Source organism: Telopea speciosissima, chromosome 11, assembly GCF_018873765.1.
Source record: "Telopea speciosissima isolate NSW1024214 ecotype Mountain lineage chromosome 11, Tspe_v1, whole genome shotgun sequence".
Classification (NCBI taxonomy): domain Eukaryota; kingdom Viridiplantae; phylum Streptophyta; class Magnoliopsida; order Proteales; family Proteaceae; genus Telopea; species Telopea speciosissima.
The window spans coordinates 3,914,114-3,940,865 of NC_057926.1; the positions used below are offsets into that span (position 1 = coordinate 3,914,114).

The 26,752-nt window shown below is 38.4% G+C and overlaps 1 protein-coding gene across 1 annotated transcript; it reads right to left on the reverse strand.

Annotated features, from left to right (window-relative positions):
* Positions 1–2,803: 2,803 nt before the first annotated feature.
* Positions 2,804–26,204, reverse strand: LOC122646302 (tetraspanin-8-like). Its single transcript, XM_043839833.1, has 4 exons — positions 26,197–26,204; positions 22,257–22,268; positions 3,962–4,475; positions 2,804–3,229 (listed from the first exon to the last, which is right to left on the reverse strand). Exons 3-4 carry the CDS (start codon positions 4,466–4,468, stop codon positions 2,915–2,917), a joined length of 822 nt encoding a protein of 273 aa, XP_043695768.1. The 5' UTR covers positions 4,469–4,475; positions 22,257–22,268; positions 26,197–26,204; the 3' UTR covers positions 2,804–2,914.
* Between the last annotated feature and the right edge of the window lie 548 nt (positions 26,205–26,752).

A 26,752-nucleotide genomic window follows, 5' to 3' on the forward strand; every position in this document is an offset into this window, starting at 1 on the left:
TGCATCCGATCGGGTCCCGCAAAACTCGATAAAACACTTTATTTGAAATAACTATAAATAATGTATCATTTTATGTAAAATAAATTTTGCAAAACCATTTCCAAAACGGTACTAGATCCAGTTACGATCCGACCATGCACAGCAGTCTCTATCTTGGTGTTCCCCAATCGGGCGTGGTGCCGTGTTGGATAACTCCTTCACTCACAAAGTGTTCACGCATTCCCAGAACACCGGCTTTGACTCGCTTGAGTCTCAGTCATTGATGAACCAAAGAATGCGATCACACTTTGCATTGACAGGGTTCCCTCAGGTAAAGGGTGTCGGTGACACATGTCTATCCCTTCCTACATCTGGCAGTAATACATGAGGGAATCGACAAAGTAGATTCTTCGCCAATGCACACATCAAACATGTGAGCACTCGCATTCGTACCCTGACATCACATGTCTAGGCATACCCAATGCGACGACCATATGATAAGGCTGCCCAGCCCAAACCCTAGTCGTGACTACCATTTTAAGAATAACTTACGGACACATAATGCTCAAAAAGTTTATATCGCATGTGACAATATTAAACTAAAATGTATAAATGTTCAATACAAAGGTGAACCGGGTTGAACCGGACCGAACCTGGTTTGATGGACACACACTTGTCCAACATTAGGGGCCTCGAATAACTCTCTATCTCTCTCATGGTTTCTTCTTAGTTTTCAAACCAGATGTTTCTTCGAAGCTAGAGATTCAACAGCAGATCAAGATGAGCTCCGAACCCTAAATCTCAGACCCTTTTTCTGGAATCACTCTCTATCTTCTACTCTCTTGATGAAAGCGAGAAACAGAAAGAGGAGGAGGAGAGAGGTAGAACTTAGAAGAGGGAGGGAGAAACCACTTGTAAGCTAAGGAGAACATCGGAGTTGCAGAGGAAGCAGGGTGAGGTTTCACAGAGCTGACATCAGCTGTGGAGGGAGCGTCGCCGGAACTGAAGCCATAGAGGGAAGAAGTTGAAATGACAGTATTGTCCTTTTATTTAAATAACTAAGGGGTAAAATGGATATTTAGGGAAGAAGATGAAATGACAATTTTATCCTTTTATTTAAATAACTAAGGGGTAAAATGGATATTTCACCTTTGGATACTAACTGTGCTTAACGTTTGGGGTGTCTGTGACATTTTGACCAAGTATGATAAATTTTTGAGATATTGGATACTTTTAGGGGGTATCCGTAAAATTTTCCTGAAAAAAAAGGGAAGAGTAAAAACCCTAAATTTTTTATTTTTATTTTTTTGGATGAAAAGAGAGCCCTAAAAATTTGGAACGCGTAAGCAACTTAAAATACAGGTAAAGTAGGAACCAGAATATATGTTTACGGGTTGACCTAAATGTGCAAAATTGCAGCTCTTTACGCTTTCAAACTGTTCATTTGAAAACTCACTCTCTCTCTCTCCCTTGGCTCATGCGCGACAATTAAGGATGTTAATTGATGGGGGTGGCAGACATCCTTGTTACTCAAGGAACCTGAGGCTTTTTCCAATATTCCTTCTCATGTGTGATTTGGGACGTTCAGTCCTAGGTTTCGTTTCCATTATTAATTCATGTTTGTTTGTTTTTGGGATTTAATTTTCTCGCAATGTTGAAGGTGGGAACTGAGATCTCTGATTTCTTGCCTGGATGGTATATTCAATCCTTGGTCATTTCTATCTTTCTAGGGGGTGTAGTCATTAGGCGTGTTCCTGTGTCTGGGCATAGGGGCAGCATGCACTGTACGATTGAGTGGGGAACTCTTCGTCCGTATAATTTATTACCAATCTGATCCAATTGTTAAAATGTTGCATGTGTTGTATTTCGTGGACTAGGTTTCATGTTCTCTCCCAAGGACCGTTAAAAACCCGTAGAACTTGAGGGTTAGAGGGTATCAACCCTCGAGAAGGGATGTTGTTAGGTTTAGTGAGAACTCTTTGTATACAAAAAGAGACGAAAGGAAATGTTTCGTGCATTTAGAGATGAGACTAAAAAAAGTTGAGTGATACGTGGACAAAGTAGTTATGTATTGCTTAAATTTAAATATGTATTTTGAAATTACATATAAGTGAGATAGTCGTGTCATTGGATTATGTGAGTAGTTGTAGTACGTAGGATTAGTGTGTAGTAGTTACATAACAGGAAGAAAAGAGGCTGAATACTACCTCCCAATAAGTCATACGTCCTTCGGCTTTCGTTCATAAAGCCCCAAAACCTATCTTATTTTCTCTCTCCCTATATCTCTCTCTTTTCCCTTTTTTTTCAGATTATATTTGCGTGTAACAGGAAGACAACTCGTAACTCTTTCTTCATTGCTAGTGAAATTATCAACTCTCCGTGAACATAGGCACCTAGCCAAACCACATATATCATTGCTTTGTGAAATTGTTTGTTTGCTCTTCCCATCCCTTTTCTACATTGTGTCTAAGATTTCGTTTTTACACCGGTATGCAGAACCCAAAACAAAAACAAAAACAAAAACAAAACTAGCAACAATGGAGGTTGCCTATCTGTCCCACAGAATGGGACCAATCCCCTCAACCAAGAGCAACCCAATGCACGAGGCTCCTGCCATTGCAGGGTCTGTGAGGGGCAAATATATGCAGCCTTACCCCGCCCCCTATCGCAAAAGAGACTGTTTCCAAGATTTGAACCCGCAACCAACAGGTATCCCCTTAACCACTAACTCAAACCATAAGAACAGTTGTGTACACCAGGCAGATAGGTATAACTCGGGTAATATATGATGATATACCAACAGATAGAGCTATACAAAAAAAAATATCCATGTATCTATCTACTAAGAATCAAATGAAAACAGAGTAAAACAAATCAGCAAAATATGCTATCTGCATCTCCCTCTATAGCAATGTAACCAAATCGGATTAAGATTCTATGGGTAACCCTTATATCTGGGATAAGAATTATCCATCCTATTGTTCCTGAAAGCACAGCAACCAATGGTGTAGACAATGACAAGGAAGATGAGGAAGATGATGTTGACAATGGCAACCTTCTTCCACTGACTCTTTATATTTTGGAGTACTCCACCCTTACAAGACTGGCAGTTGTAGCAGAGATCATTCTCATTGTTGTTCCAAGCTGTGCAGTCAGAATCAGTGAAGGAGGTTGTGTTGCTTGGGTTGGTCCATTCGATTGGAGTCACATAGGTGAAGTTACATGAAGTTGGAGGCTTACAGCAACCAGACTGCACCACCAAAAGAACACCAAGTAACACATTACAATTTCAAATTGAGAATTTCGAATTTCAAAATGTCACACCTAAAGTTACTGAATCACAGAGAGAGAGAGAGAGAACTAGAAGCCTAATTCCAGTGCAAACAAATCTAAAGCCCCAAAGTTTCGAAATTGATGAAGATTTCATGATACCCACATGTTCAAAATCTAGCAAAAACACATACAACCCTTTTAAAAATTTCTACCAAAACTCTCAGAAAATTCAAAGTCCTATAATTCAATGAAGGGTGTGATTCGAATAGAAAAGAGTATGCTACACAAAAAACCTCCAAAGAACAATAAAACCCAAAGTACAGTTATTTAACAGAGGTTTCTAGTGGTTACTAGATCTAAAATTCTGAACAGATCCAGATCAGAATATCAGAATCACCAAGTAGTCAACTACCCATTTGCTTCAAGAGAAAATCCTAAGAAGATTAAGAGAAAATCAAAACCCAGAAGCAAAATCAAGCAGCTGAACACCCTTCTTTTGCAAATCTATTTCATGTTTCAAAGACAAACGATTGATGAAAGAAAGATCAAGAACTCAAAAATAAAACCCCAAAAGAGTATTACTCAAAATAAGAGCAAATCTAGCATATATTATAAGAAGAAGAAAGTCAAGAAAGAGGGAACATTACTGAAAACAAAAACCCTAAGCATTCAAGAATGAGAAATATAGGGATAAGTCACTACTTCATACCTGAATCGGAGACAAGTTATTGCTATAGAACTGGTGTACGTTCTCGTTCACGTTCTGATCAGCGAGACTCTTGCAAACCTTGCTATCAATCAAGCAACTCTTGATATTGTTCCAGTTCTTGGTATTACTAACCCTCTTCTGCAACCAATTAGAATAATCCCCCAACTTATACTCCTTATAACCTCTCTGAGAAACAACCTCTCCAGCACCCTTGTTAGTTACAACGAAAGCGAAAATGGTGAAACAGAATAGAAGAACTATGAGAAGGAACATCACAAGAAGATAAAGCCAGAGAAGCAATGAAACACGGCAACAAGCACCGATGAGTCCCGCAAGAGAAACCACCATTAGGAAAACTCCCAAAGCGATAACGGGCTTTTCCAAAAACTTCTCACAGACCGTATCGGCCTTTGAACTTAGCCATATCCCTGCTCCCAAGATCGGAACAGAAAGAAGGAATGTTACGAAGTTTAAGATCCCTAACAGATTGTTACTCGCTCGAAACATCTTCACTCTAGTAAACCCTTAACCGATTTAATCACAGAGAAATGAAGAACGAACCCAATGGAGAGATAAAGAAGAACACCTTTGAGTATTTATATATGAATTCTTGTGAGATTTTTCTGGGACAGGTTTCAGAGTCTGGAAGAGCGGTTTCAGAGAAGGTTCTTTCGAGTGTTTTTCTTCTGCTCTGGTTATTTAAGTTTCTTTTATTAAGGGGCTGTTGGTTTCCAAAGTCTTTCTCGACGGTTTCCAAATTTGAAATGACAGAAGAAGAGGTTGGTGGGTCAGTGTGTGGACCGTCTGATTGTCTTTATCTTATGGCAGTTCACAGCGTGTGTACGTGTCAGAAATCCGTGGCATCAAAGCTACAATCATGATGATCTTTGGGTTTTGAACTTGATTATCAAGACTACGTGGACTAGGTGGGGACCACTAGGGTTGGATCCACATGTCATGTCGCATATTTTGAAAATAAAACCAAATTTATCAATAAATAAATAAATAAAAAGGAAATTAGGAAAAAACGCGGTTGCAGTTGCAGGGTTACATCGCCACGTGTGTAGGACTCTGGAGTCTGGACTACTTTTCGGTGATTTAGGTAAGTTGATCATTGTGGGTAGCGTGGTTCCTCCGCACACTCAGGGTCAATGAGTATGGTTTTAGTGTATGGTATCGTATTTGGTATGGGTCATTTTCAAAACCGAGATACTGATATAGTATCGGCACGGATTGGCTGTGTTGAACAAGTTTACCTTTAATTTTCCTTAAAAATGATTTTTTTACTATTTTACCTTTTGCTTATACCGTTTCATTGATACATTATCGACCATTTATCGATATCGATCACCTTCAAAATTGTGCAGTATCGATCAATCTAATACCGATACCTCAAACCATGTCAATGAGAGTGTGCATTGACATCGTGAAAGTGGGATTTTCATCTTTCATAGGGATAAGGGGGTCATTTGACACCTCTGTGTCTAGACATGGATGGTACACTCTCCCACAAAGAACTTTCTTCCATAATATAAACTTTTTCTTTAGATGATTAGAGAGTAAAAAATTATAGAGATAGTTTAGTCGTTGTTGACCGTTGGATTGATCAATGTTTTGACCCATGAACCTTCCTCGTCAATTTCGTTCATATTGTTTAGATATTTTGCCTTATTTTCTCCATTGGAATTGGGTGGGTGACACTAAATTGAAACTTTTCTACTTCCATATGGATTATAGTAATGATGCCATTAGTAGGTTGCCCATTTCTTTCTCGATTCCATTTAATGCTGTAACGTCTGAGGATGAACTTTCAAATTCCTTTGTTAGGGAAAAACTATCATAAACCATTAAGTATGGTAGTTGAGTAGCTGAGCCCATAAAGATAACCCAAAAAATCAAGGGAATTGTTGGATAATTGGTTTATATGGATCTGTCCGGCAGAGATCAGAAATAAAAATAAGATTGCTAGAAATTAACAAGGTAATTAATGGTTTTAGCTAAGGGTGTCAAAACCATAGCCTAAACCGATAAGACCGATCAAAACCGATTGAGAAAACCTAGATCGAACTGGACCTTATTGGATTGGTTTCGAATTAGGGTATAATGGGACCAGATGAAAACTGGACCTCATCGAACCAATTGATATCTTAATTAAAAATCGAACCAAATGAAATTGATTAGTAATCGGGAACCTTCTATCAACAGGATAAAGGAGTGAACCATTCCTTACGCCTAATTAGGAAAATAAAAGAATTTCACGCTCCCTTCTTACATATTTCTTACGTATATATATACAATACAAAGATAGTTATAGGACTGCAACAGCGTTGGGTTGGGCCGGGATTTATAGAACCCTAACCCAACCCTAAGTCCCCTTAGCTGGGCCCAAGCCCGACCCGACCCTGACTCAGGGCCAGAAAAATCCAATCCTGACCCACCCTCAAGGTCGGGTCGGACTGACCTGATTGGCCCTGATCATGGGGAGGGGGAAAGAAATGTATGGGCTGGAATGGGCTAGGGGGAACATTGTAAATTTTACATAAAATAACACTATACTAAATTGTATTATATCACTTATTGTCTTTATATATAATATATTATATAAAAAAATGTGGGTGACGTTTAAAGTTTATAATGTATATATTATATCAACATATATTTTATAGTATAACTTAAATCAAGGTCGGGCCGGGAAAAGCTTAGCCCGAGGCCTCAACTCTAACCCGACCCGATCCTGACTCATGACCAAAAATTTTCAGCCCTCAGGGCCAAATTTCTCAGCCCAGGTCTTGTTCAGGTTCAGGGCAGGTTCGGGGCGACAGGGCCAAACTTGCACCCCTAGATAGTAATACAAAAATAGAAAATATAGAATAAATATAGGATAAAGAAGGATATAAAATAGGTTAATTGATTTCAATTTACTGAAAAAATTTCTGGTTGTAAGGGGAATTGTTACCAATCAAAGATTATGAGATTACCAATAAGAAAATTGATTTGTAACAATGTTTCCATTGATATCCTTGTTCACTATACAAAATTACTTGGATGGTCAAATGAATGATTTGATAGCAGGTTCATTTTGTGATTTCAATATTAGTTATCTTCTCATTAATTAGTTATTCATTGGTTACTTGTTTGACTTGTGGAAAATGAATTAAAGTGTTTTTATCGGTTAGTCAAATGGATTCCATCTTCACAGAATTTTAAGGTGAAGTATCCGAAACCAGAAGGGTGCCCTATTAATGCTGTTTCAGATCTCATTGACTCTAGATCTCGGCATTGGAAGGTTAGCTTGCTTCAGTCTTTCTTTCATCCTTCAGATGTGGAGGCTATTGTTCAAATTCCTCTTAGTATTTTCCCTAGTGAGGACAAGAGGATTTGGGGAGCTTCGAGAGATGCCGTTTCTCGGTTAAGTTGGCTTATCGTCTCCTTGCTCGCAGAGAAGAGCAGGAAAGTTTGGCCAAAGCTTCGTCTTCTAGAAGTAGACATTGGGAGCATATCTCGAATCAGGTGTGGAATAGGATTTGGGCTATTCATACTTTACCTAAGATCAGAAGTTTCCTACGGAGATCTTGCAATGAAGCGCTGGCCACGGGTTCTGGTCTGATGGCTCGACAGATTCGTAGTGACCACAGTTGCTCGAGGTGTGGTGATCCCTTTGAATCTGGTGACCATGTGTTGCTCGATTGCTCTTTCGTACGGAGTGTTTGGTTTGGCTGCCCTCTTCAGTTTTCACCCCCTTTAAATCATAAGATTGCTGATTGGATTCAAGGTTGGGATGTTTGGTTCCATCAAGACAAGAAGAAAGCTCGTTCTGATCTTTCTATGGCGCGCTCGTAATGACATGGTGTTCAACGGAAAGGTCTGGACTCCGTCTGAGGTTATTGAAGTTGCTGATAAGGCTTTTTGGGAATTCACTTCGGCAAATATGGTGATGGGTGATCAGCCTACTGTGAATGTCGAGTTCCATCCAGTGTCTCTGCAGAGATGGGAACCTCCTCCGGTGGGTATTGTTAAAATTAATTGTGATGCTGCCCTTCCAAAAGGATGAACAAATGGGGGTTTGGGCCTGATCTTCTGTGACCATCCATGTGCTATTTGTAAGGCGCGTTCCATTCCTCATAATTTTGGATCCATCATTCAAGGGGAGCTCCTCGCAATTCGGTATGCTATGACGGCTACTTAGGAGTGGGGTTTTGAGAAAATTTATATGAATCTGATAGCAGGGAAGCGGTGCTTCTTATCGAAGGAAGATCTTCTCCTTGGATGGAAGTGGAAGACTTGGTTGCTGATATAGTCAGGTTGGCTCCCTCTTTCTTTTCAGTGGTTTTTTCTTTTGTTCCAAGGGCTATGAATATTGTCTCAGATGCCCTGGCTAGGACGACTCTGTCCATGGTGTGTGTGACAGATTGGCCGGATTCCATTCGGTGGCTTCAAGATCTTTGTGTGAATGATGCCACTGCCTCAGCACTTTCCCCTCAATAAATTTCCCATTTACCAAAAAAAAACAATGTAAGATATCATTGTGTTTCAAACTCGAAATTCATCCGATATAAACCCATATTGAAAAATGGAAATAAACTGAAACCAAAATCGATCAAAAACCGAAGTTTTTAACGGTTTGGTTTTTATCTCACTCATTTCGAGACCTAAACCGGTTCAACTCAACTGAAACCATGCCGAACCAACCATTTGACACCCCTAGTTTTAGTGCACGATATCAGAATGGGTATCAGTCAACTCAAAAATCGATTCGATATCGACATGGATTGGCCGTATTGGACAAACTTGCCCCTAATTTCCTATAAAAATGGGTTTTTTGACCATTTTACCCCTTGTCTATACCGTTTCATATATATGGTATCGACAAAGTTTCGGGATCGATCACTTGTAAAACCGATATGTATACGATACCAATACCTCAAACCCTGGAGCCCAATAGAAAAGGATTGACCAACCAAAAAGGAGTTGTTAGTGGTTTTAGGTCATATTTAAACCATTATGTACTAGAGCTAGTGGTAATTGATTAGTTGAGCCCACTAGAGAAGGATTGACACATGTAATCAACCAACCAAACAAGAGCTGTTAGTGCTGTTTTGTTTTTTAAAGTTTTGTACTGGTTTTAGGTCAAAATATCGAAATTTAAGTGTTTAATTTTTGAAGGGAAAATTACACTGTCATTCCCTGAGGTTTATACTAAATACAGTGCAACTCCTTATATTTTCAAGATATACACCCTAACCCCCTAAGTTTAGATTACTTGTCACACTCAGTCCCACTCCATTAGCATTGCCGTTAGTTGATGACGTATTGGCCATTGATACCTTAAAATGACAAATGTACCCTTAATGGGGTGTGAGTTTACCATTTTACCCACGGGATAACCCAAACTTCACACCCCCTTCCTCAGGCCATCTTCAAGCCCATCACCGACGTTGGGTGAGGTAAATTTCTTGACGTTCTTCCTATCTATTCCGATTTTGGCGGGAGGAATATGACTAAGCAACAAAACCAACACCACCGACTATTTAAGGTTCTTGCAGTGGCCTCTCATCATCATCGGCGTCTCCATCATGGTTGTGTCACTCGCTGGTTTCGCCAGAGCTTGCTACCGCAACAGCATACTTCTCTGGTTTTACCTCTTCACCATGTTCTTCATCATCGCCGCCCTCATCGGTTTCATCATCTTTGCCTACGGCGTAACCATGAAAGGCTCTGGCAGATCCATTTCGCAACGCTCCTACCTCGACTACTACCTCTCCGACTACTCTGGTTGGCTCAAAGACCGGGTTGAGCAGAACACCTACTGGTCCAAGATCAGCTCCTGTGCTAGAGACTCCCATGTCTGCTCCAACATGGGCTTGCATATTAATGGGGTGACCGAGATTGCTGACATGTTCATCTTCCGAAGCTCAACTTCATAAGGGCTTCATAACCACTTTCTCAGAGAGAACAATCATAAGTCACTGTAATTAATTAAAGACACTTTTACAAAAGCTGCCAATATATGAAATCCACCAATTAATTACTGCAACTCCCATAGGAAAGAGGGATACAAGAAGCAAGCAAAAGTAACTATTCTTCCAATAAATGTTCTCCATTAATCTTCCTTTCTTCCCAGTTTCATTTTCATCCTTAATTTTCAGTTGGGTTTCTTGCTTTTAATGTGAAGTAGCATTTTAACTTCTAGGAGATCAGAGATAAAATGGGGTTTTCCAAGATTTGGGTAAATTCATCTTTGAAAGCAAACCATATTAAGAACCCAGAAGAATATGAGAAGCTAAAATTAAATGAGGAAAACACTCTTATCGTTATATGTTATAGAGATTGACTCATTCTCAGCTCTCCCCAATTTTGCAATTTCCCCCTTTCTGAACCCATACAAGATATCTATGTCTTGATATCTCCCTCAGGTTCACTCTTGTCTTTGCCTCATACTTGGGTGAATGGTAGGACCCGTTTCCACTAACATAAACAGAGCACTGCTTGTAAGCTAAAATTTCTTCAAATTCAGCTACACCCAGGAAAATCCTAGCGGGGCGAGTCTGCAAAGCACCATCCTTTCTCTTCTAGTGCACACACAGATTGATTAATGGTCAAGGTAAGTTTACTGATGGATAAAAGATTGAAGTGAAAATTAGGAGCACAAAGAACATGATCTAAAACAAGTTCAGGAGACAAAGAAACACGACCTGTATGTGTGACTGGGATACACGAACCATCAGGCAAAGTAATGGGAGGGGTGGTAACATTAGTCATAACAGAAAAAAGAGAGGGGTCATGGATAATATGGTTGGTTGCACCTGAATCCAATATCCAAGTGGAAACCGAAGAGAGACAAAGGGGTGTACCTGCTAGATTTATCAAGGGATGATTACCAGAGGGCAGAAGAGTAAGCAGCTGCTGAATCTGATCGGCTGTTAAAGAAGGGACAGAAGAAGTCCCAGAATCCATGGTAGTAGCAGCAGCAGCAGCAAGAGGCTTATACCTGGGTTGGCGAGAAATAGCGGCAGTAGGGGCAGCATCGGAACCAACCTTCTTAGAACCTGAACGGTTGGTCCACCATTATTGATAGCGGAAATATGGAGAGGATACCGGAGTTGCAGCAGCTGATGAGGAAGAAGAATCAACGTTCACCATGGTGAAGAAACCAAGATCAAACTCTTAGTCTGATACCATATTAAACGAGATATGGGAAGATGCAATTGCATCGTCTGAATCTTTTATTGAGCTTCTAATGTATATAAATACACACTATGATTACATTATAATTGGTATGTACAAGAATGGAAAATATATAGAAGGAAGAAACGATCAATAGGATTAAATCAAATCCCATTGTTTATGGCTGAACTGGAGATTAATTGCATGCTAAGACATGTACTTGGAGTGAGCCTCTGAACCATTTTCAAGAAGTGGAATGAAGGTTGAAGTGGTGGTGGAAGAAAAGAAGAAGAAGAAGAAGAAGAAGAAGAAGAAATAGTGGTGGGTCTCACTTTTTTATATTAGAAAAATAAAAAATTAGAAAAGGGTTATTTTAATTGAAGGGTAAAATTGGCATTTAAATTTTATATTAACTTTTTTTTTTTTTTTTTTTGGTAAGAAAATTTTATACTTAACACTGTCCACTTAAGGGGGTTAAGGTGTACATTTTGAAAACACAGGGGTCGTACTGTGTTTAATACAAACCTTAGAGGATGCCAGTGTAATTTTTCTTTTTTTAAATTCTTATTTGTCATGGCAGGAGAAATCAGGGGTACCAGTGAGAGTTCACGAGACATGCTCAACTCCTGTAGACTTCTGGATCTTAGTTCTCATAGCCCTAAATTTACATAGAACAATAAAAGAGCAGGTGATGTCAATATCCACAACTTGATCGGGCGTTCTCAACTGTGGAGTAGAGACAAAATATGAGAATGTGTATTGGATCTGATCATTGCCCAATTCGATCTGGTGGATACTGAAGGAGTTCTTCTAGAGGTTGACAACCATTTCGCTTTGAAGCAATTTGGCTATGCCACAACAACTGTAAAAATACAGCCTTTACAGGATGGGATACTCGACCCCATGGTTCAATAGCACATGTTTCACACCAAAAGCTCCTCCATTGTAAATCCACTTTTCCAAAAGTGGAATACTAATTTTTTTGATAAGCTGCGGATGAGAATATAAGGAAGTTAAAGCAATATTTGTAGGGGAGGGAGGGAGGGAGGGAGGGAGGGAGGGGTGGGTGGCAGTCGATGGTGAATGTGGTGCGTGGTAGGTTTACAGGGAGAAGGGTGGGGCAGGGTGCAAGGGAGGGGGAGGGCGAGGGGGAGGGGGAGGGGGGAGGGGGGAATGGTTCCAGGGATGTTCTTCATCGGAGGAGGAAGAATAAGGAGAAGAAAGGAGGAGAGAAAGAAGGATATTGGGGGTATTCTAGGTTATTCTTTTAGCTTTTTCTATTTATTTTACTTATACAGGGATTTGGTAAATATTTCAAAGTGCCTTGTGATTGTAATTACTATCTACCAGTTTTGTAAATCTTTGTTATCTAAATAGATGTAGATAATTTTCCCCTTTTTTGGGTTAAATCTTGGGCATATCAATTAGGGTTAGGCAACCTAGAGGCCAAGGTCTAGTAGGATAATGTTGAACACACAGTGCAGATGGCAGTAACTGTGTGTTGGTTGTCATTGTTGTCAATACAGTGCATGTGTGTTGTTGTGGTCAACACAATGCATCTTGGTGCAGATACAGCTCATAGGGGCATTTTGGTCATTTGACAGTGTTGTGACAAGTTGGCAATGATGTTGGAGCATCCAGGAATTATGTGGCAGCATAAGATTGTTCATTGCAGTGTTTGGAAACTTTAAATAGCCTTGGGTGAAGGCTAGGTGCATTAAGAATATTTATTTCATAGGTTTCTGCACTGGCAGCTTGTTCGTCCGCATTTTTGGAGGCTATTATGACAGAACTGGGTGGAGCATTCTACATGAATATTTTAGTTTGTCGAGTCCTCTTCGAAATGCAACTGGAATAATGCAATTCTGAGTTCGGACGGCGAAGTTACATTAATTCCTGTTTGGTCACTTAAAATGAAAGGCATTTTAATTAATCGGAATTGTTTTTGGGTTCCTTGAGAAAATCAGTAAGTATTTTGCTGATGTGGCTAATTTTGATTGGTAGTGCTCATCGTCACGGACACGTGGCTGCAAACGGCACTCAAATCGGAGCTAAAACGAGGAAGTTATGGCCTAGATCCCATTTCGAGCTCTCTGGTAGGTTGGTGTGCATAAGATTCTAATCGATAAGACAAGGTTCAACGGGACTTTTTGAAATTTGAATGTGCGGTCCAGATTAATTCAGATCTGTACATCCTGTGGTCCCTGATTGAGTGTAGCGCCTACATATAAAGCTCCCAAGAAAGATTCTGTTTCAAAGGATCTCATAAGCCCCTTCATTTCAAGATGAAATGGATGACTATCCGATGGCTGAGAAGTATTCTCGCCTTCACCGACAGATCTGACGGTTATCAGGCCGCCGTACATGACAGCCAATAGGAGCGCGAAACATCGCCTGCCACTGCCGGGTTTTGACATTGACTCCATCACGTGATGCTGATCTGACGGATGAGATCTTGAGCGATCTGACGTATGAAAAACATGCATATTTCAAAGTCAAGATCTGACGGACGTTGATAAATGTGATGATGCACTGGCGCTACATGGAATCAAGAGCCGATATGATGCTTGCGCACACATGTACACAGCCCTCGAGATTCCATTTTAAGCTCTACGAATGGGCCAACTTCTAAACCCGATATCTCACTCATCCAATGGACAAATGAGGTGAACTTTTTTTGATTTTGGGTAATTTTTCGAGATCTATCCATTGGTGTGCTGAGAGAACAGAGAAGAGAAGCAGAGGTCGCCGGAAAAGGGTTACAACCCTATATAAGTGATGTGTGTAGTAATGGCTTGAATCACCTTCTCCATCTCATGTGTTCAGCCTCCCTAGAAGCCATTGATAGTCTGAAATCATAGTTTCAGCACCTCCCTTTGTGGTTGTACTCAAGGAAGAAAGGGGAAAAGAGAAAGGAAAAAAGAAAGAAGGAAGGAAGGAAGGAAAGAAGAAAGAAGAAGGGGAAAAGAAGAAGAAGGAAAGGGGAATGAGATGAAGCAAAAAGGTTGAAGCTCATCTCACATTCCGTGAAAGTTTAGTGCAAAAAGAAAGAAAGGAAGAAGAAAGAAAGAAAAAGAAAAGGAAAGGAAAAGAAGATAAAAGAAAAGAAAGGAAAGGAAAGGAAAAAAGAGAAAAGAAAAAAAAGGAAAGGAAATAGAAGGAAAAGAAAGAAAAGGAAGAAGACAATGATTTTCCACACTGTCAGGAACCACTCCAGGACTCCAGTGACAGAGCACACTTGAAGATTCTAGTTCTCCATCAAATTGGAAGAAATTGAAGATTTCAGTGAGCCACCAGAGTTGCCAACCTCCATCACCGGACATCAGTGATCAGAGACAGTGCATGATTGTGAGATTTTCTACACTTTATTGTCTGTTGTGTTTGATATACTGTATTTCCATTGCATATGCTAGCTAGGTTATACTGCCATAGACCTATGCTATGTGGATTTCATTGTAGGGCATTTGTATAAGCCAAATTGTTTTTATTGAGTTGTCCAGTTGCATCTGGACATTGTGCTGGTTACCAGTGGATGCTGGGAAAACCATTGGGGATAACACCCTTGTCTCTGTACTTAGGGATAGAAGCATGTCAGATGTCCTGAGTCATAGGTGTGACTAAAACATCATCTGCCGTGGGTGCGGCCTCTCAGTTTTATGCTGAGAAAATTAGTGATGAGTAGATGCTGAGGTCCAAGTGACCATTACTCCGTGCACGTAGGCAAACTGCCGAAGCACGTATTTCTTTTTGTTGTGGATGATTGCTTACCTTTGTTAGAAGTGCTTTTCTGCAGGATGGGTGTACACACCTGGTAGAGCCTTTGACAGTCAGGCTGGGGTGTGTATGTGTATATGTATGCCATCAGTGAGGTCCTCCAGTTGTGATTGAGTCAGTATGCTTGAGTGAGGGATCTCCAACAGTTGACATAGCAGCTCTTGGCAGCACTTTGTTTAGCAGCTCTTGGCAGTAGTATCAGTGACTGTGGTTGTATGAGACTGAGTCAGGATTGCTATTAGAGTGTGCTTGTGTGCCTGTGTGTCTTTTGAGAAGACTGTGTGTGTAGTTGTGGTGAGAGTGTTAAAGATCTCAACAGGTGAACTGGGAGTGAAACTGTTGAGGGAAAAGATTTTTAAAGTCCACTGATTCACCCCCCCTCTCAGTGGCCATCACTGTTCAACAGATAATACCACAAATTGTTTACCTAAGCCTATCTATGTGTCATGCCATATCAGTTAAGTTATCAATTTTGGAAATAATAACTAAATCACGCATATCATCAAAATAAAATTTTATTTTGCAAAGTAGAAGACTCACCCATCTACCCCAGAGAGGCCCAGATGTTGTTGCAGAGACGTTTGACGATGTCCCTCAAAGTGGGGCCTTGGTACCAAGTAGCCCATAAGAAATCCTCTGGACCATGGTTTTAGTAATTGGGAAGTGGATCGATATCTATCTCAGTCAATACCATTTTGATACTGATCCAGATCACCCTGAATTGGGCTAGATCAGATGAATTTACCCCTACTTTTTAATAAAATTTGATTTGTATTACATGTTTTACGCTTAGTCGTATCAGTGAATCGATATTATATCAATTAAGAATTAGGATCGTCCTCGGCCAATACTGATCTGATTCAAGCAATTCCATTGACCGAGACTAGTTTACTGAACCATGGCGGGGTGTCAAAACCTAACTCGAGCTAGTAAAACCAATCGAAAAACCCAAACCGAATGCTTAACATGTGAGATTCGGCCTTTGGGCATAAGTATGAAGTTTTTCTTGGTTTCATTTTTTAACTTAGGGAGAATGTGCTTTGTGCCGCATCGCAGGCTGTGTCTAGACACATGGGCCTGCTACTCAGGGGGTAGGGTGGTCATCGTGCCCACCCCTTGTGTCTAGGCGCAGGGTGCGCTGCGGCACAGAGAAGAGCGCCCCTTTTAACTTATTACTCTTTCCCTGAATCCCTACTGCGGCTACCACTAACGGCTAACCCTAAACCGCGACGGACGGGCGGAGGCTCTGTGGCTACCGCTAATGGCTACAAGATTCAAGAACCACAAGTGGTTTTCCTTGTCTGGTTCTTTTCCTCCTATACGTTGGTACTTTTGTGAGTATCTTTGTTCTGCATCAGTTATGGCTATAGGGAATCTCAATTCTCAACCTTCTTAATGTACTGTATGTCATTTATCAACAAGGAAGCTCAAAAAGAAAGAATTAATTCAAAAATATTAAGAAACATTCATAATTAAAATGAAATAGAAAAAGATTAAGAAATTATGTTTTAAGTTTCTTTGAGATTTAATGTTACTTCTGAATGTGTTTCTCCTAACATGGTGTTCTTTTCTTATATATCAGCATTCAAACTAGGAGAAGAGCTTGATCAATGGCTCAGAGCAAGTGGTCTAGCTAAATCTCCATATGCAAGAGGTGTAATTGCCCTGTAAGTTTATCTCAATCATTTGCTTACATTACACTTTAGGGTAATCTGATTGTTCTTTCTCATGGTTTTTGGAATGCCTTACTCTAATCTTGTTCCTCCTACTTTGTTTATTTTATCTACTGTAATACTTTTCACTTATTACATACATTGAACTGAAGATCCTAGTGTAAATGTGTAATATGAGTTTCTATGTTGTTTGATTATTTGTCTTTAAACCTTTTGATCCTTTGTATGCCCATTCAAAGCATCAATACCATTTTGGTTGGGGGGGGGGAATTTGCTCTATTTTGGAGCTAGTCAAAATGAGCTTTGGTAGAAATCCATGACATAGTTATCAAGGCGGCAAGGGGACCAAGGCATTGGAGAGGGGCTGAAATCAAGGAACGCCAACAAGGTGGCAAGGCGTCTGCGTAAGCATCTAAGCCAACCAAGGAGCCTGGACGCCAAGGCGACGCCTAGATAACTATGATCCATGGGTATCTGACTGTTTTTATGGGGATAAGCCAATAGCTACTCAGAATCTTGTTTGATAAAGCCATATTTCTTAATAGCTTTTTTTTTTTTTTGGGTCTGTATTTTGTTTGGGCACTTGGGTTTTTTATAGTCATATGTTAGGGTTTATTCTTGTTTATTTCTTACCTTAACACGAAGGTTTAGCTTTTAAAATAGATTAAAATGCTGGTCGTGTCCCTTCTCAAGTTCACTATAATTAATACAACAGTTCTCCAAATAGAATTTTTTTTTGGCATCAAATTATAATAGATGTGTATTAGCCTTACATATTATAACCAATGACTATGAGCAGTGCACTATATAATCCATGAAGGCATGCAAGTCAATGCATATAGATCCATCAACTTTTTTAACAGCCAATGTATTGCCAGTTGAGAGATTAACTTCTGGTCTTTGAGAATTTCAGTGGGTCAGGTTCCCTTGTGTTTGTGTGATACAACTGAGAAATAGGAAATCACAATTAAAAAAAAAATTCACAACAAACTTCCAATCATGGAACAAAAACTCGACCGAAACCTATCGAAACCACCGAGTTAACTCGATTTCCCAGGTTTTCGAGACGAGTTGAAGGGGGATTTTATAAAATCCCTGGATTCGATCGAGTTTCGACTGGCTTCGACCATATTTCGGTGGTTTCAACACATATGCCCATCGAAACTAGGGGAAACTTGGCTCGAAACTACAATAGACAGGTATTTATGCCAGAAACAAGGCTAGAAACCAGGACAGACACTTCACTTAGTTACGTCTAATATCATTTAAGTAAATATTTTTGTATTTGTATTTCATTTACTTAAGATATTATTCATAAATAAGCAAACACCCCCTATTTGGATCCAATAAAAATAGTTAAAAAATCAAATTCCAAGATGAAAAAAAGTCAGCCCCCCAGTTCAAGAACAAAAACTGGATTTTCGACGACTTTCTAATGCTGGGATTTTTCTCAAATCTAAAAATTTCATAAATCTTAATATTGTAAAACATTTCTACAAACCAAAAGTGCGGTAAAATATTCATTTGTTTTGTTGTCCAAAAAAAAAAAATTCATTCAGTGCAATTTTGACAGCATTTGCGCACATCGACTTAAGTTTGACCAGTACATAACTCCTTCAATATAAATCAGATTTAAGCAATCTTGTTACTTATTGGAAAGCTATCAAAACAAAGTTTTCTAACAAATCCAAGATTGCTTAAATCTCATTTATATTGAAGGAGTTATATTCCGATCAAACCTTATTTGATACCATGTCCAAGAACAATATACAGTATCAAACTTGGATCAAAACCACAAGTAATATTTTTAGTGTTCTCTACGTGAAACTAATGCATGTATTGATTTTAAAATGTAAAAAATAGACAGCAAAACAAGAATCAGGAAAAAAAAAACAACTTCTGGGCCTCGAAACCAAGGTTTGAGTTAGCCTGGAGAAAGTCCCAAGTTTCGACCGAGATATGGTCGAAATCGAGACGAACTCGTTTTCTGGCTGGTTGAAACCTAGTTGAAACCCGAGTTTTAAAACCTTGCTTCCAACACAACCCCTGTTGAGATATATTACCAATGCATCTGAATACTAGATGTGAATGCAACCGGTAGACTACCATCCAATACTAACATTGAACCCCTTTATACCTCTTGTTTCTTTAGGACTGAGAAGGTATCATCATAGTTGTCACGGCGGTTAGGTGATCCATGGTGCTCGAGAGGGTAAAAAATCAAGGCAACACCACATAGGCGACCAAGGTGTCCAAGACGCCCAAGTCGACCAAACCGCCTAGACGCCGCTTAGGCGGCGCCTTGACAACTATGGGTAGCATCCAAAGTTTGTTATGACTTTAAGATTAGAAACAATACAAAAATATTCACAGACTTTTCTAACTGTGTTACATCTAAGTAGGGAAATGAACAATAGAGGAGACTTTTTCATTGGTTGCATATAAGTTAGAAAGAAAATATTGTCATTTTTAAAAACTTGTCTCCTATGAGACTCAGTTGAGCTTAAAAAATAATGCCATTTAGAACTAACGTGGACAACTATTTCAACAATTTGGGTTATAACAAACATAACCAATTCCATTGACTTAAAAAATATGATGTTGGGTGGTAAATTGAAAAAGAGAGTCCTGTATCACTTTGAAAACTATAAAAAAATATGATATTGAATGAGGAAAATTGTTTTTGTTTTGTTTTGTTTTTATGCTAGCCAATTCTATAGTTTTTTATTTCTTTGGGTTATTTTCGAAGTTCTTTATTAGAAATATCTTTCTTCTATAGTTTCTCATTTCTTTGGGTTATTTCATATGATAATATGCTTAGGTGACTATGTTATAAGTAACATCTACTTTGGTTTATTGTTGTTATTTCTTTGTTTGGTGATGTGATTTAGAATACTAGATTCCGTTGTGATTTTAAATATGATATATTTTCCTATTAACAGTAGTTAGCTTTAGAAATGTCCAAACAATCTATCTTTGTAGAAGATATGGAGGAGAAGCCTTGTCTTGGTCCCAATGCTGATGATGAGTCCGATGATGGATTTGGATTACCTGGAGAAGCATCAACTGCTACTGTAACTATTGTAAGTGCAATAAATTCAAATAACAAGAGGAGAAAAAGAACTTGTGCGTGGGATGAATTTAAACCACTTGATGAAAAAGATTATGATGATGGGAGGGATAGAGAAGAATGCAAGAAATGTGGGCAAGTCTATAAGGTAGATAGTAGCATTAATGGAATTCATAGCCTAAGTAGACATCTTTTGATTTGCCCAAACATCTTTTGATTTGCCCAAAAAAGAAAAACAAAGATGTGAGACAAATGATTATTGCTTCTAATGAAGGAAAAATGATATTTAGAGATAAGAAGTTTGATGTTCGTGACGAAGTCACTTGGCTTATTATCAGACATGAGTTACCTTTGATTTTTGTTGAATATGAGGAGTTTAGGGAGTTAATCACCTTTCTTTTTCTTGAATACTCTCATATTAACCAGAACACACAAATATCTGAAATTTTGAAGTCCTACCATATGGAGAGTAACAAAATCAAGGATTTGCTTAAATCCTTGAATGAGAAGATATCTCTAACTAATGATTTGTAGACATCCATCACCAATGATGGATATATTTCTTCGACAGATAATTATATTAATAAGGATTGGGTTTTACATAAAAATTGTTGTGATTTTGTATATTGTTGTCTCCATATTCGGGCATATGTATCTTTGAAATGGTTTTAAAAATTCTATCTGAAATGGAGATTGATTAAAAAAAATTTTCAATTATTTGGACAATGCTAGTACAAATATTTCTTTTGTTGAATTATTGAAGCACATATGATTTTGAAGAGATCTCTTTTGTGTAATGGTGTTTATTTTCATAACCGTTGTTGTGCACATATCTTAAACCTTATTGTTCAAGATGGATTAAAAAATATAGTTGATTCTTTATTATTGGTTCGTGCTATTGTTGGTCATGTGAAAGCATCTCAAATTAAAAAGGTGACATTCTTGGAGGTTTGTAAACAAGTGAGAATAGTAAGTAGTAAGGGTTTGTATGTTGATGTCTGTACAAGGTGGAACTCAACATGTCACATGCTTGAGCTTGCCTTGTTTTATATGAGAGGATTTGAGCACCTTCGGTTAGCCGACCCTTATTATAAAACTTTTCTTGATTCTTTACAATGGTTTCAGATTGAAAAGTTGATTAATTTTTTGCAACCATTTAATGAAATTACTGTTTTGCTTTCTAGTTCTAAGTATCCAACTGCAAATATTTATTTTCACAATGTGTGAGAGATACATCAAAGTTTGTTGGAAGAGTCATCAAATGAGCTGAGTTTTATGAGGGAAATGACTATGAAAATGAAGAAAAAATTGGTAAGTATTGGAGTCAGTATAGTCTGATTATATGAGGGAAATGGCTCGGGATGAATTATCTTTTTTGTTTAATAACCTACCCACCTTGGAAACGGCTCAGCTGAAAGTAGGGGTGCTGTAAATGAATAGCCGAAATCCATTTCTGTATCAGTGTCCGTATACGTTTAGCACTATCCAAATCCATCTGAAAGCTAAACGGATGTGGATACGGATAGGCTATAGCTATCCGAAAAGCTATATTTACATGTAAACGGATAAAATATCCGATCCATATCCGTGTCCGTATCCGTTTAGCACTATCCGAATCCGTCCGATAGCTAATCGGATGGGGATGCGGATATAGCACTATCCGAGCCGAATCCAATCCGTTTACAACCCTAGCTGAAGGTAGGGTCCAACAGTTGGAAGAGTGCCGCACTTAGCGTGGTGTCTAGTACGCCCCTGAAGATCGTTGAAAGTCCTAATAATCGAGTACCAACCACACTAGTTGTACTCATAACCGCATCAGGTCTCCAAGGTAAACAACCTCTGGTCGATGGAACAATGTAGGCAAGGGAAGTCAGCAAAATGGATCCGTAAAGTCGGGAAAAGGATTGGCTCCAAGGGTTGGGCACGAGGTCCCAATCCTAAATACGTCAACTGTCGGTGGACTACTTGAGCTGCTTTGGCAATGCTAGTAGGTCGCTGTGGGCTAACTGGGGATGGAGTGGGAACGCCCCCTTCGAGAGCCTTCCTTGGCTGTCGAACAGTCTACTCAGAATTGGTACGGACAAGGGGAATCCAACTATTTAATTAAAACAAAGCATTGCGATGGTCTCTGCAGATGCTCATGCAATGTGATTTTTGCTCAGTGCTCTAATTGTCATGATGAAAATTCAACCAAACACAGGTAAATGGCGGGAGTATGACTCTCTTTTCTGTCATGCCTCTATTGTGCATGGCAATGCGGACATGCCCTGACACTTTCAAGGGAAGCATCATTGAATGGGATCTTTGGTTCATCTAAATACACATGTAGTTGTGTTAGATCCACTTTCAACTTCATGAATCTCAGATGCTGTAAATTCCTATGGAAATGAAACATATATAAATAATTAGTTTAATTAGTTAGTACTTAGACATCATGATTATAGAAACTTGCAACTAAAAAAGTAATAAGGTTGTAAAATGTTAAATATATTTACCGTTATATTTCGACGAGATCTAGAAGTCCCAGTTCAATTCAGTAACGCCAACGAGTACCTAGCACCATTCCATCCACAGTCTTGTACTTGTTAAAGAGACCATACAATTCACTTTTCACTTATTTATCAAACTCGGATGTGTTTGGGTCCAAGTGGGAACTTTTAGAAAATGCCCAATTCACAAAGCCACGTTTGTCGAGAGGGTCAAACACCAAAGAAATGGGTAAAATCAGACTATACTGACTCCAATACTTATAAAAAAAAATTCTTCATTTTCACAACCATTTTCCTCATAAAACTTAGTTCATTTGATCCCTCTTCCAACAAACTTTGGTGTATATCTCACATATTGTGAAAATAAAGATTTGTAGTTGGATACTTAGAACTAGAAAGCAAAACAGTATTTTCATTGAATGGTTGCAAAAAACTCATCAAGTTTTCAATTTGAAACCATTGTAAAGAATCGGGAAAAGTCTTATAATGAGGTTCGGCTAACCGAAGGTGCCCAAATCCTTTCCTATAAAATAAGGCAGACTTAAGCATGTGATATGTTGAGTTCCACCTTGTATAGACATCAACATGCAAACCCTTACTACTTACTATTCCCACTTGTATACAAATCTCTAAGAATGTCACCTTTCTAATATGAGATGCTATCACATAACCAACAATAGCATGGACCAATAATACATAATCATCTATGTTTTTCAGTCCATCTTGAACAATAAGGTTTAAAATATGTGCACAACAACGATTATGAAAATAAACACCATTACACAAGAGATCTCTTCAAAATCATATTTTGCTTCAATAATTCAACAAAAGAAATATTTATACTAGCATTGTCCAAAGTAATTGAAAAAAGCTTTAAATCAATCCCATTCAGACAGAATTTTTTAAACCATTTCAGAGATACATATGCCTGAATGTGGACGCAACAATATACAAAATCACAACGATTTTTTATGTAAAAACCAATCCTTATTAATATAATTATCTAGCAAAGAAATATATTCATCATTGGTGATGGATGCCCACAAATCATTAGTTAGAGATATCTTCTCATTTAAGAATTTAAGCAAATCTTTGATTCTGTTACTCTCCATATGGTAGGACTTCAAAATTTCAGATATTTGTGTGTTTCTATTAATATGAGAGTATTCAAGAAAAAGAAAGATGGTCAACTCCCTAAACTCCTCATATTCAACAAAAATCAAAGGTAACTCATGTTTGATGATAAGCCGAGTGACTTTGTCACGAACATTAAGCTTTTTATTTCTAAATATCATTTTTCCTTTATTAGAAACAATAATCATTTGTCTCACATCTTTGTTTTCCTTTTTTGGGCAAATCAAAAGATGTCTCCTAAGACTCTATCGGTTCCATTAATGCTACTATGTGCAATTCATCTCACACACAACTTCTTTTTCTCCTCTTGTTATTTGAATTTATTGTACTTACAGTAATTATAGTAGCAACTGATCTTCTCGAGGTAATCCAAGTCCATCATCGGACTCGTCATCAGCATTGGGACCAAGACAAGGCTCCTCGATATCTTCTAAAAAGATAGGTCGTTTGGACATTTCTGAAGCTAACTACTGTCAATAAGAAAATATACCATAGTCAAAACTACATCGGAATCTAGTATTCTAAATCATATGAGCAAACAAAGAAGTAACAACAATAAAACAAAGTAGATGTTACTTATAACATGGTTACTTAAGCATATTATTCTATGAAATAATCCAAAGAAATGAGAAACTATAAAAGAAAGATATTTCTAATAAAGAACTTAGAAAATAACCTAAAGAAATCAGAAACAAATTGAAATTTAGAAAATAACCAAAAGAAATCCGAAACTATAGAATTGGCTAGCATGATAACAAACCAAAAATAATTGTCCTCGTTCAACATCATATTTTTTTATAGTTTTTTATAAAAATGCAAGACTCTCTTTTTTAATCTACCACCCAACATCATATTTTTTAAGTCAATGGAATTGGTTATGTTTGTTATAACCCAAATTGTTGAAATAGTTGTCCACATTAGTTCTAAATGTCATTATTTTTTAAGCTCAGCTAAGTATCATAGGTGACAAGTCTTTAAAAATGAAAATATTTTCTTTCCAACTCATATGCACCCTGTATTGCCCCAATCCGGGTAAGATTTGGGTATAGGCCCTCGCAGGCCACCATTAAACAATGGTGAAAGTTTTATTTATTTATTTATTTTTTCATTTTTCTTTTCTTTTCCAAAATATTTTCATCAGCATGTCCCCTGTAACCATGCAATTACATTAACATCCATAACCTGTAAATCACATTTTAATAATGATATCCAACCATAACTTGTAGATATGTATCCATTTTAATTATCCTTCTATCTTGTGCATTCTAAAACTAGAATCCATGAAATTTTACCAACAAAATTGTCCAAAACAAGTGTTCATCAACATCTCGTAGATAAGTTCTAAAATCTGTTCAACCTATTGTTCAGAATAACTGATCAACATAACTATCCAAAATGACTGTTCATCAACGTTTACTTAGGGAGTACTATCAACCTGTATTTAAGAATTGACATCACAATATCTATCCTTTTTAATTGCATAACAAAATATCTATGTACACGAAATGATAATTCTGTGACTATCTCTCCACATCATCTACTGGGAAGGCTGGACGAACACCTTTCCCTCAAGCTTTCCGAATGTAATCAGCATAGTGGCACTCCACGTGTGTGTTCTGTAAAAACATTGTAGCTATGGGGTGTACAGCTAACTCAATGAAAAGGAATACCATTCTTATCATGCTCATACAAATAGGAAATCGTGTTATGCTATGAGAGGTTCCCAAGCTTCAATTTCAATTACCAAACCAAAGCCCCAAGTGTAGAGCTCACTTCTTCCTTCTTCTCTAAGGCTCCCAAGGCTGAATCGTTTTCTCTCTAAGTCTTTAGAGTTGTGACTAGTGATTTTTAAGAATGGGTTTTATATATATAGTGGACTATTTAAGGGCTGTTTGTTTAGTTAAGTTAAAAAAATCAGATTCTAAAATAGATTTTTAAAACAGATCTTAATTAGAATTTCGTACCTATAATCTTGTTCTAATTATATAATGATGTCATGACATCAGGGGAATTCTGAATACGGGTAACTACTGGGATTTGGATTCCCCCTGGAGATGTAGGTCCCACAGAGGTAAATTACTAAACTACCCCTATAATCTCTAATTGGGTAATACATTACATTATATAATTCAAATAAGTAATACTTACAATAAGATTAGGAGATGGAAAGATCCTGTAGCCTGTCCAGCCAGCAGATACGGCAAATAACTCTGGTGCAGAGTTCCACTAGGGTCCTCTGACTCTAGAAGAGTAAGTTATGAAGAAGATTCCCTGGAATCCTCCATAGGTGTGTCTAGGGAATGATCTACAGCCTCGACAGATACAACCCATAGCATCGAAGCAACCATGAACACGGAGCTGGAACCTGAAATCACCCAAGTTTCAAAGTTTAAATTTATTGCGGTTTTCACACTCCACCCTCCTTATTAGAATTTCATCCTCGAAATTGACATACCTGGGAGATTGAAGAGATAGGGTTCTTTCTCTTTCATCAAGTCTTCTCTTTCCCAAGACGCTTCTGCTACAGAGTGGTTACTCCATTTTACTTTAACAAAAGAGATGGTTCTATTCCTCAGATTTATTTCCTTTCTATCAACAATCTCTTCAGGCACCTCATTATAAGTTAAATCAGCTATAAGTTTAGCTGGTTGCTGAGGCAGCAGATGTGTCGAATCAGGGATGTGCTGTCTCAACATAGAGATATGGAATACATCATGGACACCGGCAAGTGATGGGGGCAGTGCAAGCTGATAGGCCACTGCACCAACTCTAGCTATAATTTCAAATGGGCCGATGTATCTGGGATTCAGCTTCCCTCTCTTTCCAAATCTCACAACACCTTTAATTGGAGACACCTTCAGGAATGCTTTCTCTCCAACCTTGAACTGTATGTGCTGTCTTCTTCTATCTGCACAACTCTTTTGCCTGAACTGTGCAGCCTTGATCTTCTCTCTTATCAGGTCTACTTTCTCACAAGTCTTTTGGATCAGTTCAGGGCCCAATATACGCCGCTCTTCAACTTCATCCCAGTACAGAGGAGTACGACATGTCTTACCATACAGAGCTTTGAATGGAGTCATCTCGATAGATGCATGGTAGCTGTTATTATAGGCAAATTCTATCAAGGATAGATGTTCATCCCAACTACCACTCTTCTCAAGCACACATGCCTTGAGCATGTCTTCCAAAGTTTGGATTGTTCTTTTTGACTGTCCATCCGTCTCAGGATGATGTGCTGAACTATGACTCAACTCAGCACCCATAGCCTGTTGTAGACTCTTCTAGAACCTAGAAGTAAACCTGGGGTCTCTGTCAGATACAATGTTCACTGGTACTCCATGTAGTCTGATAATGTTATCCGCATACAATTTAGCCAGTTGATCCATGGAGTAAGTAATCTTCATTGGAATAAAATGGGCTGTCTTGGTCAGTCTGTCTACAACTACCTAAATTGTATCCATTCCCTTCCTAGTATGAGGAAGGTCAG

Excerpts from the sequence above, each read along its gene's own strand:
- LOC122646302 (XM_043839833.1), bottom strand. The coding sequence starts at position 4,468 with ATGTTTCGAGCGAGTAACAATCTGTTAGGGATCTTAAACTTCGTAACA. Across the intron at positions 3,230-3,961 it reads ATAACTTGTCTCCGATTCAG|TCTGGTTGCTGTAAGCCTCC; the intron begins GTATGAAGTAGT and ends TTGGTGGTGCAG.